Here is a 13,739-nt window from a genome sequence, read left to right as displayed (position 1 = left end):
CGAAATGCTTCCTGTCAATCCACTCTGCAGACAATGCACTTTATTAAGGTACAGCTACAATGTGCTCTTCGTTATATTCATTTTGGAGCCTGGTCAAGACAATATAATCGTACTTGTAATCAGCTTCTCCTGAAATGCTGACGTGCCTGTAGAGTGAAATTTCCCACCGTGTCCTTATGATCATTTGCAACTTAATTCTAAATCAATGATATTGAAACTGCAGTGAAGGTGGGAGTATTAGAGGATTATGATTTACGTTCTTAATACGCTTATTATTTCTGCTGCATGAGGAGTTGAGGAAATGTCAAACTCTAGGCATGAACGGTTGAACAAATCACCAGACTACTGAAACAGGGATTTCTATATATTAATTGTCTATATTCTGCACTTTTTATCATCCCTTTTGTTCTATCTATTGCACTTGAGTTTGAACTGATTATATCTATGTATGGTATATCTGATCTTATTAGATAGCGTACAAAACAAAGCCTTTCACTGTCCACAGTACATGTGACAATAAACCTAAGCATTTTTTTTAACTGTGATTTTGCTTGATTGCAAGTCCATATTCATAAGTTCATAAGTTATAGGTGCAGAATTAGGCTGTTCAAGTCTACTCCGCCATTCCATCATGGTTGATCTATCTTTCCCTCTCAACCCCATTCTCCTGCCTTCTCCCCAAAACCACTAACACCCATACTACTCAAATATTGCCGGTCGGAGAATGGATAAAATGGATCAAGTCATGGCTAAGTTAAAAGTCCGATGGTCATGTGTACAAGGACAACTTATTGAGGTTAATGAGTTCCTCTTCCAGCATAAGGAGGGGTTAGTGTAGGAAATAATGCATTGGTTCTTCTTTCCAGCACAATAAGGATGAAGGGGTTCATTTAGGATAACAGCCTTGAGAGGAACGTTTACAGAAGCACTGACAATTGCAGCATCAATAAAATATCGAAAGTAATGCTTCGAATTTAAAGGAAAAATCTGGGGATGTACTTTACACATCATAGAATATGTCACGCTTGCCAATTTTGATTTATTTTTAATAGCCAGTCTTGTTCCTGACATGAAATCCCTCATGTCAAGCCTCTCTCACTATGTTCGACCGCAGCAGTGAAATTAATGCCTTGAAGCATTGCCTTGTGTTCCAGAGCTGTTCTATTGGAAGAAAATAATGTCAGACCTGCCTGAGAGCCTTTGGGACCTCATTAACCCTTTGTTAATAGACGGCAAAGCAACGTTCCCAGTCAATATCTCTTTAGGGGTATTGAAGCTCTGAATTAAGGGTCTCTTTTTTAATAATCAAATTGATAGCAGTTTTATGTTGGGCAGAATTCTCCTGAAGCTCATATCTTCCCGTAGAAAATTGGAGGTTTATTTTAACAAAAGGTTCTTACCATTTTAATTATTTTTTTTCCCTGTTAAGTCTTTACCGTGTGGATGTTTTTCAGCCATGCAATAAAATCGCAAGTTCCAGCATCACATAATGTTTGTGAAAGAAGTGTTATCCATATAATATTGCGTTATTCCAAATTATGTGTTGGTTATTATCCTCCTATTGATTTAATCAACAACGTCAGCAACACAATTCTGTCAATAGTGATGACAAGTACCCAGAGCAGCAATCTAATGGTCACATCAGAAGTACACGATGCTATCCAACAGTGCTTTGATAATTAACAATCATATCTTTCTATTCTTCTTCAAAGGGGAAGATATAAGACTCCATATAGCGGTGGGAATTAAAAGGACACAAATATGTCATAGCGGGCCATACAGCATGGAAACAGGCCATTCGGCCCAACTTGCCCATGCCCCATGACCACCTGCTTGCATTTGGCCCATACACCTCTAAACATTTCCTATCCATGTGCCTGTCCAAATGTATTTTAAACGTTATTATAGTACGTGGCTCAACTAGCTTCTCTGGCAGTTCGTTCCATATACCCACCACCGTCTTTGTGAAAAAGTTGCCCCTCAGGTTCCTATTAAACCTTTCCCTTCTTACCTTAAAGCTATGTATTTTTATTCCGTTACTCTGGGTAAAAGACTGTGCATCTGCCCAATATGTCCCCTCTAAATGTAGAAATTGCAATAGGTCGTCTGTCTTCATAAATCTATTCCTGGTAATTTCAGTGAAGCATCTCGTCACCTTTCACACAAACAATGTGCAGAACCTCTCACAAACGTTTAGTTATTTCAGCATAACAACCATAACCTTACCTACAGATCCTGATAAACAGTTCACAAAACATCAGCTAGCTGTCAGAAAGTTTAAGTCTTACATCCTAATAAAGCATTTCATTGAATCCAACTGCCAATAAACACAATTGAGATTGACTTGAGCTTATAGCATCCTGTGTGTTTATGCATGCACCTTAATCATCTTGGTTTAGTTGTCTTCAGCAGTTTATTGCAAGGGGGGAAACTGCTCTGATCTTTGGTCACTACAAGGTAAATGTTCCAAGATTCTGTTCTCTGAATCTGTGAGGATGGGCTTGCCATCTCCATGTTAATTCCCCAACATGCTGCACCACATTGCCTAATGCTGCAGCCTGCAGTCCCAGAAGGTACGGCCCCTTACCATAACATACAATTAAAAATTACCCTCATATATTGGGAGCATGTTATTTTAAAAACTGTAACATTACCTCAAAATTGAAGGCTTTAAACTGGTTGTTCTGCGAGACAAAGTCCTATTGAATTTGAAATTTAACAAGCTGAGGACATACCCCAACAAGAAGATGTTGTAAGATCTTTGGTTGAATCATTTCGTTGTCTGCACATATACAACAGAAACATCTACTGTATCTCCTACATTCCCCCCACAATGTGCAACACTCTATGGCTATTTGTCAACAATAACAGATGGAGCAGTACAATACCTCCTTGAAGAAAATTGTGCAGCGTGCAGTCAGATGGGCCCACAAGGTGAATTAGACTAGATTGACTGTATCCCACTGTACATGGCTCTGCAAATCAAGAAAGTAAGAGAAGATTATTAAGTCAGAGTTACTGGAACAGAAACATACACGCCAATCAGTACAGTCATAGTTGGGCCAACTTATCAATTAAGATGACTTCCAAATATCTCCACACCAATTAGTCTTTTCACAATATCAGCCTTCTAGTTTGTCAATCAAATGCAATCTATGAAAAACAATATAAAATGTATTTGATTTGATAAAGGTAATTCCTTGATTTTATTAATCATTTCCTTGAGCAGAATGCATTCTGAAATTTTTGAATGAATTTTTCTCATGACATGGTGTCAATTATAATCAAAAGTAGCTGAAGATATTGATAAATAAATTGAAGAGGTACCATCAAAAAATCAATGCATTGAACAAAAATTAATAGTAAATCAGAAAAAATCAAAGGCAGTTACTTATTTTAATCATACAATTCTGCATCATTACTCCTAAATGTATTTTCTGTTCATTTATTCGCAAAACAGTAGACATAACTTTCTATATTTATCTTTCTTACTCTTACACGTGTTTCCCTAACATTTTCCTTCAATCTCATAGCCGGCTTTGCAGAGCGAGCCAGCATTTAATTGTCCTTCTAGCTGCCCTTCAAAGGTAATGGTGAGCTCCCCTCTTGAACCATAGCTCCTTGAGGTATGGGCGTACCCGCAATGCTGTTAACCATATAACATATAACCATATAACAATTACAGCACTGAAACAGGCCATCTCGACCCTTCTAGTCCATGCCGAACACATAATCTCCCCTAGTCCCATATACCTGCGCTCAGACCATAACCCTTCATTCCCTTCCCATCCATATAACTATCCAATTTAGGGAGAGAGTTCCTGGATTCTGACTCAGTCACATGTAGGAATAATGATATATTTCCAAGTCAGGATGATGTGTGGCTTGGAGGACGACTTCAAGGAGGAGCTGTTCCCAGGCTTTTGCTGTCCTTGCTCTTATAGCTGGTATAAAGGTTATGGGTTTTGAAGGTACTGTCTCAGGGGTTTTGGGCGAGTTGCTGCAGTGATTCAATTATACTTCATTGTCACGTGTACTTAGGTACAGTGAAATGTTTTGTTTTGCATACAACCCGGTAAAATCATAAAACAGACGTCACCCAGGCGGTACACAAGTGTCGCCACGTTTTGGTGCCGACAAAGTTGGAAAAATTCACTGAGGAGACGCACCCCCCAGGGTTCCCCTTCGATCTCGCAGCCTCTCCCGCCGGGTCCACCACCATTCAAGCTCCCCCCACGCCGCCAGTTGGGCCCCCCATCGTTTTCGGCAATCACCCCCCTCCCCCCCGGTCAGATTGCTCTATACAAACTATCTGGGTTGACTCTTGTTGGATATCGGCATCACCTGGCACTTGCGGCGTGAATGTTACCTGCCATCTATCAAGCCCAGGTCTGGATATAGTCCAGGTCTTGCTACACGTGGATGTGGGATGCTTCCTTCTCTGAAGAGTCGCTGAATAGTGCTGAACATTAGACAATCACCTAAGAACATCCTTAATCTGACTTAATCTTACGATTAACAGAAGGTTAATGAGGAAGCACCCGGAGATGGTCGGGTCGGGGACACCACCCTGAGGAACTACTGCAGAGATGTTCTTTAGCTGAGATGACTGACCTCCAAGCACCACAACCATCCCCCTTTGTGCCACATATGATTCTAACAAGCGTAGTAGGAGTTTCCCCCTGATTTCACCCGACTCCTGTTCAGTCGAGACCCTTGATACTCAATCAAATGCTGCTATGATGTCAAGGGCTGTTACTCTCAATTCACAGAGATGGAATGCTGTGAAAAGCTGTGCTATACAGGCCTCAAAGATGCCATGTGCAATGCCCCGGCTGAGCTGGAATTACTGATGTTGGAGGGCAATACTATGAAAAATATGTCGCCTGTATGTATGTATAACCTTCGGGCAGAAAACTGTCGCAGGCCCGAGATATTCCTGGTAGTTGGTCCTATAACTTCCGCTGGCCAATTTAATGAAACAACCCCAACCTGAAATCCGAATCTCAACCACAGCAGTCTGCCCGTTCTATTTCACCATCTCGATCGGTCCTAATGGTCTAGCAAATGGAATTGAAAATTTGTGTACTGTAAGCTGGCTTGTTCTGATAACTATATGATCATTGGCCAATACATAGCATTATGAAGATACTGCACATTAAATTAATAATGAAAGAATAAGGAAATCTCATAAAGACATACAGCTCTCTCCAATCCCTGACATTGTGAACTTGATCCATTTAACTTCTCAGAGAAGGTCTGCATAAATTCACAAGTTCTGCTCCAATGTTCACAACTTCACTATTCAATACAAGCTAATTATCCACAACTGATCTAATCTAATCGGAGAAGGACATTAGGCAGGCACTATCACAACGTTTAAGAATCAGACAGATACATGGAGAGGATAGGATTAGAGGATATGGGTCAAACGCAGGCAGGTGGGACTAGTGTAGATGGGACATGTTGGTTGGTGTGGGCATGTTGGGCTCAAGAACCTGTTTCCACGCTGTTTGACTCTATGAATATCTTCATGTAGAAAAAATCTCAAACTACGTCACAGGAGCAGAGGTTGCAAATGAACGGCCAGCTCAAGAAGATGTTGGCAAAAGATGCCAAAAACATGGGAAAATTGTATGAACTAAGCAAAGGCATTCTCAGTGAGGTAGACAACGATAGAAGAGCATTGGAGGAGAGTAGTCGTCGACTGGATCAATTGTGACAGATCGTGAAAGCCATGGTTAAGGATCAAGTCAACACCACAATGAAAAGGTTAAATGCTTTTAAATATATAAAAGATACATAGTGGAATGCTTGACTAGGTTGAAGCTTATATTTTGTCTCAAGCTGGCCTTCTCCAGTGGATTGATAAGAGAGAGAGACAAGCCCGGGCTTGGCTCAGGTTGATGTATATTGAGACGATGACCGGTGCCGAAGAGAGACAAGGTCAGATTCGTCGTGTAGTGGTACGTATTGGCTGAATCTTGTGACCATGACTAATATCTTTGGAATGTGATTAAGTGATGTGACCATGGCTAACATCTTTGGAATGTGATTAAGTATAAAACAATATATAAATACCATGGAAATCTTTGTTAATTGAAGTGGTAGCGTGGGGAAGTCAAGTGTCTGTTGCATACTTGACTGGTGTATCCCCTTCACTTCCACCGGCTGATGATCAGTAAAGCTTGAGTTGATTTACCTAGCGTTATTGTGAGTTGTCTGTTTTTTAAGTAGTGAACCGTATCAACAAAAGGTCACAGTAGTGACTTTAGTTAAAGCTATTTTGTTCTTCACTCACTTTTCCACCCAGTCTGTGACCGCTCATCTGTAACTTAAGCCATTCTAAATAAAGATTGTTGAATACTTTTGAGTAAAAATTAAAAGCAACTCACATGCAGAGTTGAAGGAAAATTGAGCTATAGATAAAAACACATTCCTCCAATCTTGTTTCAATTCATTTTCTTTGCCTTTCCTTTTCGCTTGCTGTCAATCAACACTTGCTATGGCACAGGTTGAAAACATGTTGAGGTTTAAATGACTAACTCTGTTAACTATGAATCTCCTCCAGGAGAAAATCAAATTTGAATTCATGTCTAAACTTGAGAGATTTGAAGTGACATTAAATGTTCTCTCAAATTACCTGCAGCAGCTCTAAATTCCTCGGCCAAATTCAATTACAATCCAGATGGTTAAAAGCCAAGACTGAAAGAGATAAATTGATCCTGAGCATCCCAAAAAAGTATAGTGTGTTTCTTGTAGCTGAGAGCACCCAGAATGAAGTCACCTACAACCAAGATCACGATAGCTGCAATGTCAACTCAAAGAATGGTCACAAGAGCAGCCAATAGCACATTGTAATTAATATTTATATGTTTGCAGTGACCTTCAAACTTCTCCCAGAGCCAGAATCTAAGTCTAGCGATAGGGGCAGCATAATGGAGCAGCAGTAGAGTTGCTGCCTTCCAAAGCTAGAGACCCAGGTTCGATCCAGACTACGGGTGCTTGTCTCAACGGAATTTGTACATTCTCTCTGTAACCTGCATGGGTTCTCTCCAAGACCACCAGTTTCCCTGCACACTCCAAACACATACAGGTTTGTCGGTTAATTGGCTTGGTATAATTGTAAATTGTCCCTATTGTGTGTAGGATAATGTTAATGTGCGGGGATGGCTGGTTGAGCCGAAGGGCCTGTTTCCGCGTTGAATCTCCAAATTAAACTAAAAGATAACCTTTGCAGGATGTAATGGCTTTAATGGTCACTCATATGCAGTCACAAAGTTCTGCAGGCCAATTAATTGAGCAAATGTACATGTGGGGGCCTGGCAAATTGCAAATGTCACCCCTCTTAGTAGGTTTAGATACTCAGAACCAAAGGCATTTCAGCCAGTAGTCCTATAAATAAGCAAGAAGAAGAGTCCTCACTCAAAACATCACCTATCCATGTTCTCCAGGGATGCTGCCTAACCCACTGAGCTAATCCAGCACTTTGTGTCTTCTTCTGTTGAAAGTAAACTACTGAAGTTGTGCAGAGAAATTAATTGGATATTAAAATGCACTTTGGTTACTCACCTATGATATTCTGACATTGCTCCCAAACATCTGAACTTTACCACCAACAAAGAGCAATAGGCATTTTGAAACAAGCCCTCAGGTCTTCGTATCACCCTGCCTTGGAAATATATCACCATTTCTTCATCTGGGTCTAGCTTCTGGATCTTTGGCCCATCAGCATAATTGAAGCACTTTTATCAGAAGAACCGCAGTGATTCAATGAGACGGCCTGCCATCAATTCTCAATTGGTTATGAACTGTAAAGTTCATAAAGGAGAGCTTTGCCCTCCTAAAGATAAATTAAATGTATATAATTTAGAATGCATTGTAGTGTATATGCACTGGGACAAACAGCAGAACCCTTTTGCCCAGAACGCAGTGGCCTGGCCAGGTTCTGTCAAGACTAAACTGTAATCTGTGGAGAAATCCATCAGTGTCCCACACCATTACTTTGCCCCAGGAAACCTTTTTTTTACTGCCACTTAAACTATAAAGTGCAGTATTCCACAGCATTTTCTTTCCTTATTAATTCTCGATACTCTGCACTTCTTTTGATCTTAGAGGCCTACGTGATCACCAGTGGCAACAGACAGATTGGGTGAGCCCGCAATAGGTCTGCTAGTTGCTGCTACTTGGGAAAAGAAAAGAGCCAAGCAAGAAAGACTCTCTGAAGCTTAGCTTTTTCAGTCATATTTATGCGGTTTTGGCCCTTCACTAGGTTTTGCAATGAGAATTCTCTCCATCTGCGTGGGAAACCATTTAATCACAATCAGATGGGGAAGCAGAAAGCTATATTACACCATTCTGCAAAGTCCATCATTACCGCAGTAACATGCGGGCAAAATAATACCAGAATCATTTCTCCTTCATTGCCAAATTCTGCACAACATTCATGACAAGTTCTTATGTTGTTCCCTGAATTCATCCCTTTACTTTTTTAACGATGTTTCAAACACAGCGTGTAGCAGTATTCAGCTAGACCTATAGAAACATAGAAAATAGGTGCAAGAGTAGGCCATTCGGCCCTTCGAGCCTGCACCGCCATCCAATATGATCATGGCTGATCATCCAACTCATTATCCTGTACCTGCCTTCTCTCCATACCCCCTGATCCCTTTAGACACAAGGGCCACATCTAACTCCCTCTTAAATATTGCCAATGAACTGGCCCCAACTACCTTCTGCGGCAGAGAATTCCAGAGATTCACCACTCTGTGTGTGAATAAAGTTTTCCTCATCTCGGTCCTAAAAGATATCCTTAAACTGTGACCCCTTGTTCTGGACTTCCCCAACATCAGGAACAATCTTCCTGCATCTAGCCTGTCCAACCACTTAAGAATTTTGTAAGTTTCTATAAGATCCCCCCTCAATCTTCTAAATTCTAGCGAGTACAAACCGAGTCTATCCAGTCTTTCTTCATATGAAAGTCCTGACATCCCAGGAATCAGTCTGGTGAACCTTCTCTGTACTCCCTCTATGGCAAGAATGTCTTTCCTCAGATTAGGAGACCAAAACTGCACGCAATACTCCAGGTGTGGTCTCACCAAGACCCTGTACAACTGCAGTAGAACCTCCCTGCTCCTATACTCAAATCCTTTTGCTATGAATGCTAACATACCATTCGCCTTCTTCACTGCCTGCTGCACCTGCATACCTACTTTTAATGACTGGTGTACCATGACACCCAGGTCTCGTTGAATCTCCCCCTTTCCTAATCGGCCACCATTCAGATAATAATCTACTTTCCTGTTTTTGCCACCAAAGTGGATAACCTCACATTTATCCACATTGTACTGCATCTGCCATGCATTTGCCCACTCACCCAGCCTATCCAAGTCACCTTGCAGCCTCCTAGCATCCTCCTCACAGCTAACACTGCACCCCAGCTTCGTGTCATCCGCAAACTTGGAGATGTTGCATTCAATTCCCTCGTCCAAATCATTAATATATATCGTAAATAGCTGGGGTCCCAGAAGTGAGCCTTGCGGTACCCCACTAATCACTGCCTGCCATTGTGAAAAGGACCCGTTTACTCCTACCCTTTGCTTCCTGTCTGCCAGCCAGTTCTCTATCCACATCAATACTGAACCCCCAATACCGTGTGCTTTAAGTTTATATACTAATCTCTTATGTGGGACCTTGTCGAAAGCCTTCTGAAAGTCCAGATATAACACATCCACTGGTTCTCCCTTATCCACTCTACTAGTTACATCCTCGAAAAATTCTATAAGATTCGTCAGACATGATTTACCCTTCATAAATCCATGCTGACTTTGTCCAATGATTTCACCACTTTCCAAATGTGCTGCTATCCCATCTTTAATAACTGATTCTAGCAGTTTCCCCACTACCGACATTAGACTAACTGGTCTGTAATTCCCCGTTTTCTCTCTCCCTTCCTTTTCAAAAAGTGGTGTTACATTAGCTACCCTCCAATCCTCAGGAACTACTCCAGAATCTAAAGAGTTTTGAAAAATTATCACTAATGCATCCACTATTTCTGGGGCTACTTCCTTAAGTACTCTGGGGTGCAGCCTATCTGGCCCTGGGGATTTATCGGCCTTTAATCCATTCAATTTACCTCACACCACTTCCCGGCTAACCTGGATTTCACTCAGTTCCTCCATCTCATTTGACCCCTGGTCCCATGCTATTTCCGGCAGATTTTTTATGTCTTCCTTAGTGAAGACAGAACCAAAGTAGTTATTCAATTGGTCTGCCATGTCCTTGTTCCCCATGATCAATTCACCCGTTTCTGACTGCAAGGGACCTACATTTGTTTTAACTAATCTTTTTCTCTTCACATATCTATAAAAGCTTTTGCAGTCAGTTTTTATGTTCCCTGCCAGTTTTCTTTCATAATCTATTTTCCCTTTCCTAATTAAGCCCTTTGTCCTCCTCTGCTGGTCTCTGAATTTCTCCCAGTCCTCTGGTAGGCTGCTTCTTCTGGTTAATTTGTACACTTCATCTTTTGTTTTGATACTATCTCTGATTTCCCTTGTTATCCACGGATGCACTACCTTCCCTGATTTATTTTTTTGCCAAACTGGGATGAAGAATTGTTGTAGTTCATCCATGCAGTCTTTAAATGCCTTCCATTGCATATCCACCGTCAACCCATTAAGAATTAATCGCCAGTCTATCTTGGCCAATTCACGTCTCATACCCTCAAAGTTACCTTTCTTTAAGTTCAGGACACTTGTTTCTGAATTAACGATGTCACTCTCCATCCTAATGAAGAACTCAACTATATTATGGTCACTCTTGCCCAAGGGACCACGCACAACAAGACTGCTAACTAACCCTTCCTCATTACTCAATACCCAGTCTAGAATAGCCTGCTCTCTCGTTGGTTCCTCTACATGTTGGTTTAGAAAACTATCCCGCATACATTCCAAGAAATCCTCTTCCTCAGCAACCTTGCCAATTTGATTCACCCAATCTATATATAGATTGAAGTCACCCATTATATGTCTAGGAGAGGGTTGCATACGCTGGTTTACACTGAAGATGGACCCAAAATGCTGCAGTAACTGAGCGAGACAGCCAGCATCTCGGGATAGAAGAAATGGGTGATGGTTTGGATCAAGACCCTTCTTCATAGCCTGGATAGAAGGAATGGGTGAGGAAGGGTCTTGACCCGAAGCGTCACCCATTCCTTCTATCCAGTGACGCTGCTTGGCCCGCTGAGTTACTCCAGCATTTTGTGTCATCTGCAGCTACACCTATGTTGCAGGGCCTTGAATCTTATGAGCTAATCTGTACTTAAATAAGGGAGTTTCAGATAAGCTTACCTTTGGATTTTCGGTCTGGCAGGAAAGTCATAATGAACAGGGGAAAAAAAACTAGAGTTAATACAATTCAAGGAAATTGAATCTATTCTGACTCTAACTAGATAGAAATTAAACATACTTCAATTCATGAATTCATTCCAATTTAATCAAATTTAAATTAGCTGTAAACTGTAGCTTTACGTTCTATTGCATGTTAGTCCAGTTGACTACACCTTGGGAAAGGACAAAGTAAAATGAGGCTAGAGAACACCTGTAATAATGAACATTTAATGTGTTCATATGACATACCCCTGCAAATTTAACCAGTGTTAATGCTTATGCCAAAATAGCAGACAGGAAATACAGTAGAGTTGCAATGTGGAAAAGGGGCATTCAGATCAGCAACAGCAGTCTATTGTCTTCAGTTTTGGTCCCCCTGCTATAGGGAGGGTGGTGTTAAGCTGCAAACATTGCAGATAAGATTAACGAGGATGTTGCCAAGTCTTGACAGCCTGAGTTAGAGGGAGGAGAGGACTTTATTCCATGGAGTGCAGGAGGATGAAGGGTCATCTTCTAGAGGTGTAAAAGATCATGAGGGGAATAAATACAGTAAATTCACAGAGCCTTTAGGTAGAGTGGGGCAATCAAGATCCAGGGGACATTGTTTGGTATTTAATTTCATTCTTCACATGTTTAAATTATAATGTTTTATTTTTAATTGTCTACTGTATATCGTGTTGTTGCGAGCAAAGCACCAATGCAAATTCCTTGTATGTATACATACTTGGCTAATAAAATGTATTCTGTTCAATTCAAGATGATTTTCAAGTTGTACAGTTTGATAGCCACAGGGAAAATCTTCAGTGTGTCACGGAGAAGGCGACCTGTGTTGTCCAGGATGCTCCGCAGTTTGGGGAGCATCCTCCCCTCCAAGCCCACCTCCCATAAATCCAACTCCGCCCCCAGGACAGAGCCAGCCTTCCTGATGAGTTTGTTAATCCTACTGGCGTCCACGGCCTTCGCCCTACTGCCCCAGCACACAACAGTGAGGAAGATGGCACTGGTTATCACCGATGGTAGCACATCTGCAGCATCTTGTTGAAGACGTTGAAGGAGAGGAGACTTCTCAAAGTACAGCCGGCTTTATCCCTTCTTGTATAAGGCCTTAGCACTGGTAAACTACACATCCACGCCATTGATGGACACTGGGGACAGGGGTGTTCCTCTCCTCCTAGGGTCCACTATTAACTCCATAAGTTTATAGTTCCCCTCATATTTATCCACACTAAAGTAGATAACCTGTGATCCTGTGTCCTTTCTTGGCAGCATTACTGTGTCTTGATATTTTGAAGATTCATTATTCCATGACTGGATGCAAATGCATTTCTTGGTCTGTTTTGGATCCCATCCTAGAATCAATCTCCTTGGATGTTTCATGTCACTGGACATAGAATTATCTGCATTAAATTTCATCCCCTATTGTTACCTTCCATCACTCTGCAATGCTTGTGTCAATCACACACATAAATTGTGTAGAAAGCAACTGCAGATGCTGGTTTGTACCGAAGATAGTCACAAAGTGCTGGAGTATCACAGCAGGTCAAAGGATGAGTTAAAAGGATGGGTGATGTTTCGGGTCGGGACACAGTCTGAAGAGGGTCCTGACCCGAAACGTCACTCATCCTTTTTCTCCAGAAATGCTGCCTGATCCGCTGGGTTACTCCAGCACTTTGTGTCGACCCACATAAATTGTCTTGGCTTTCACATTAATATGCTGCTTTGAGCCTCAAAATATTATTGAGCCATGCAAGATGGTGGAATATAATTCCCGTCTTTTTTTCATTCTTTAGCTAGCAATGAGGAGAATATCATGTTCTTGCTTCTGTTCACCAAGGCCAATTTTCTGAGTGCTTGATGCTGCCAGAATGTTTAGCCAGACAGCTAGGCCTGAAGGGGAATCATGGACTCCAGATACTGGCTCCCCAAGGGCAAAGCTCTCACGGGTAGCGCTGATGCAGAAAATGGGTTCTCTAATCTTAATCAGCTCACTCCTATCCTTGCTTCTCTTTTAAAAGATCAAAGAGCAGAGGCCGCTTTAAAATGGAACATTTTAAATTTTAACAATTTTTCAGTTATTAATAGGTGCTACTGGATTACTGTGAGAACGAAACATTACAAATACTATTCACATATTCAAACATTTTCAACTGTTGTTGTCTTAATAATTATGATGCTTGCCAGTCAAAAGTAACCTTAACGAAATGCCACAGACAACTAACTGGAAATGTAAGTTGTGAGAAGTACCAGCATGTTTGTGGCTATAAATCCAAGGAAAGGGTTAGTGGCATTTTATGTCCCGTTAAAGAGACTGTGTGTTCAGAATGATGTTCTTGTGGGGTCAACATTCTTGTG

At 41.3% G+C, this 13,739-nt stretch overlaps 1 protein-coding gene across 2 annotated transcripts in view; it reads right to left on the bottom strand.

Annotated features, from left to right (window-relative positions):
- Positions 1 to 13,739, bottom strand: part of acot7 (acyl-CoA thioesterase 7) — a 406,168-nt gene that overhangs the window by 183,808 nt on the left and 208,621 nt on the right. The window contains exons 6-7 of one of the 2 annotated variants that reach the window (XM_055659683.1): positions 11,349 to 11,363; positions 2,889 to 2,975 (exon numbers count right to left, since the gene is read on the bottom strand). In XM_055659683.1, coding sequence (XP_055515658.1) covers positions 2,889 to 2,975; positions 11,349 to 11,363 — 102 coding nt within the window. The remainder of the gene's footprint in view (positions 1 to 2,888; positions 2,976 to 11,348; positions 11,364 to 13,739) is intronic. The other variant, XM_055659684.1, reaches the window with a different exon arrangement.

Source organism: Leucoraja erinacea, chromosome 30, assembly GCF_028641065.1.
Source record: "Leucoraja erinacea ecotype New England chromosome 30, Leri_hhj_1, whole genome shotgun sequence".
NCBI classification, from domain to species: domain Eukaryota; kingdom Metazoa; phylum Chordata; class Chondrichthyes; order Rajiformes; family Rajidae; genus Leucoraja; species Leucoraja erinaceus.
The sequence above is the reverse complement of the archived record's forward strand: the minus strand, read 5'-3'. Positions and strand labels throughout refer to the sequence as shown.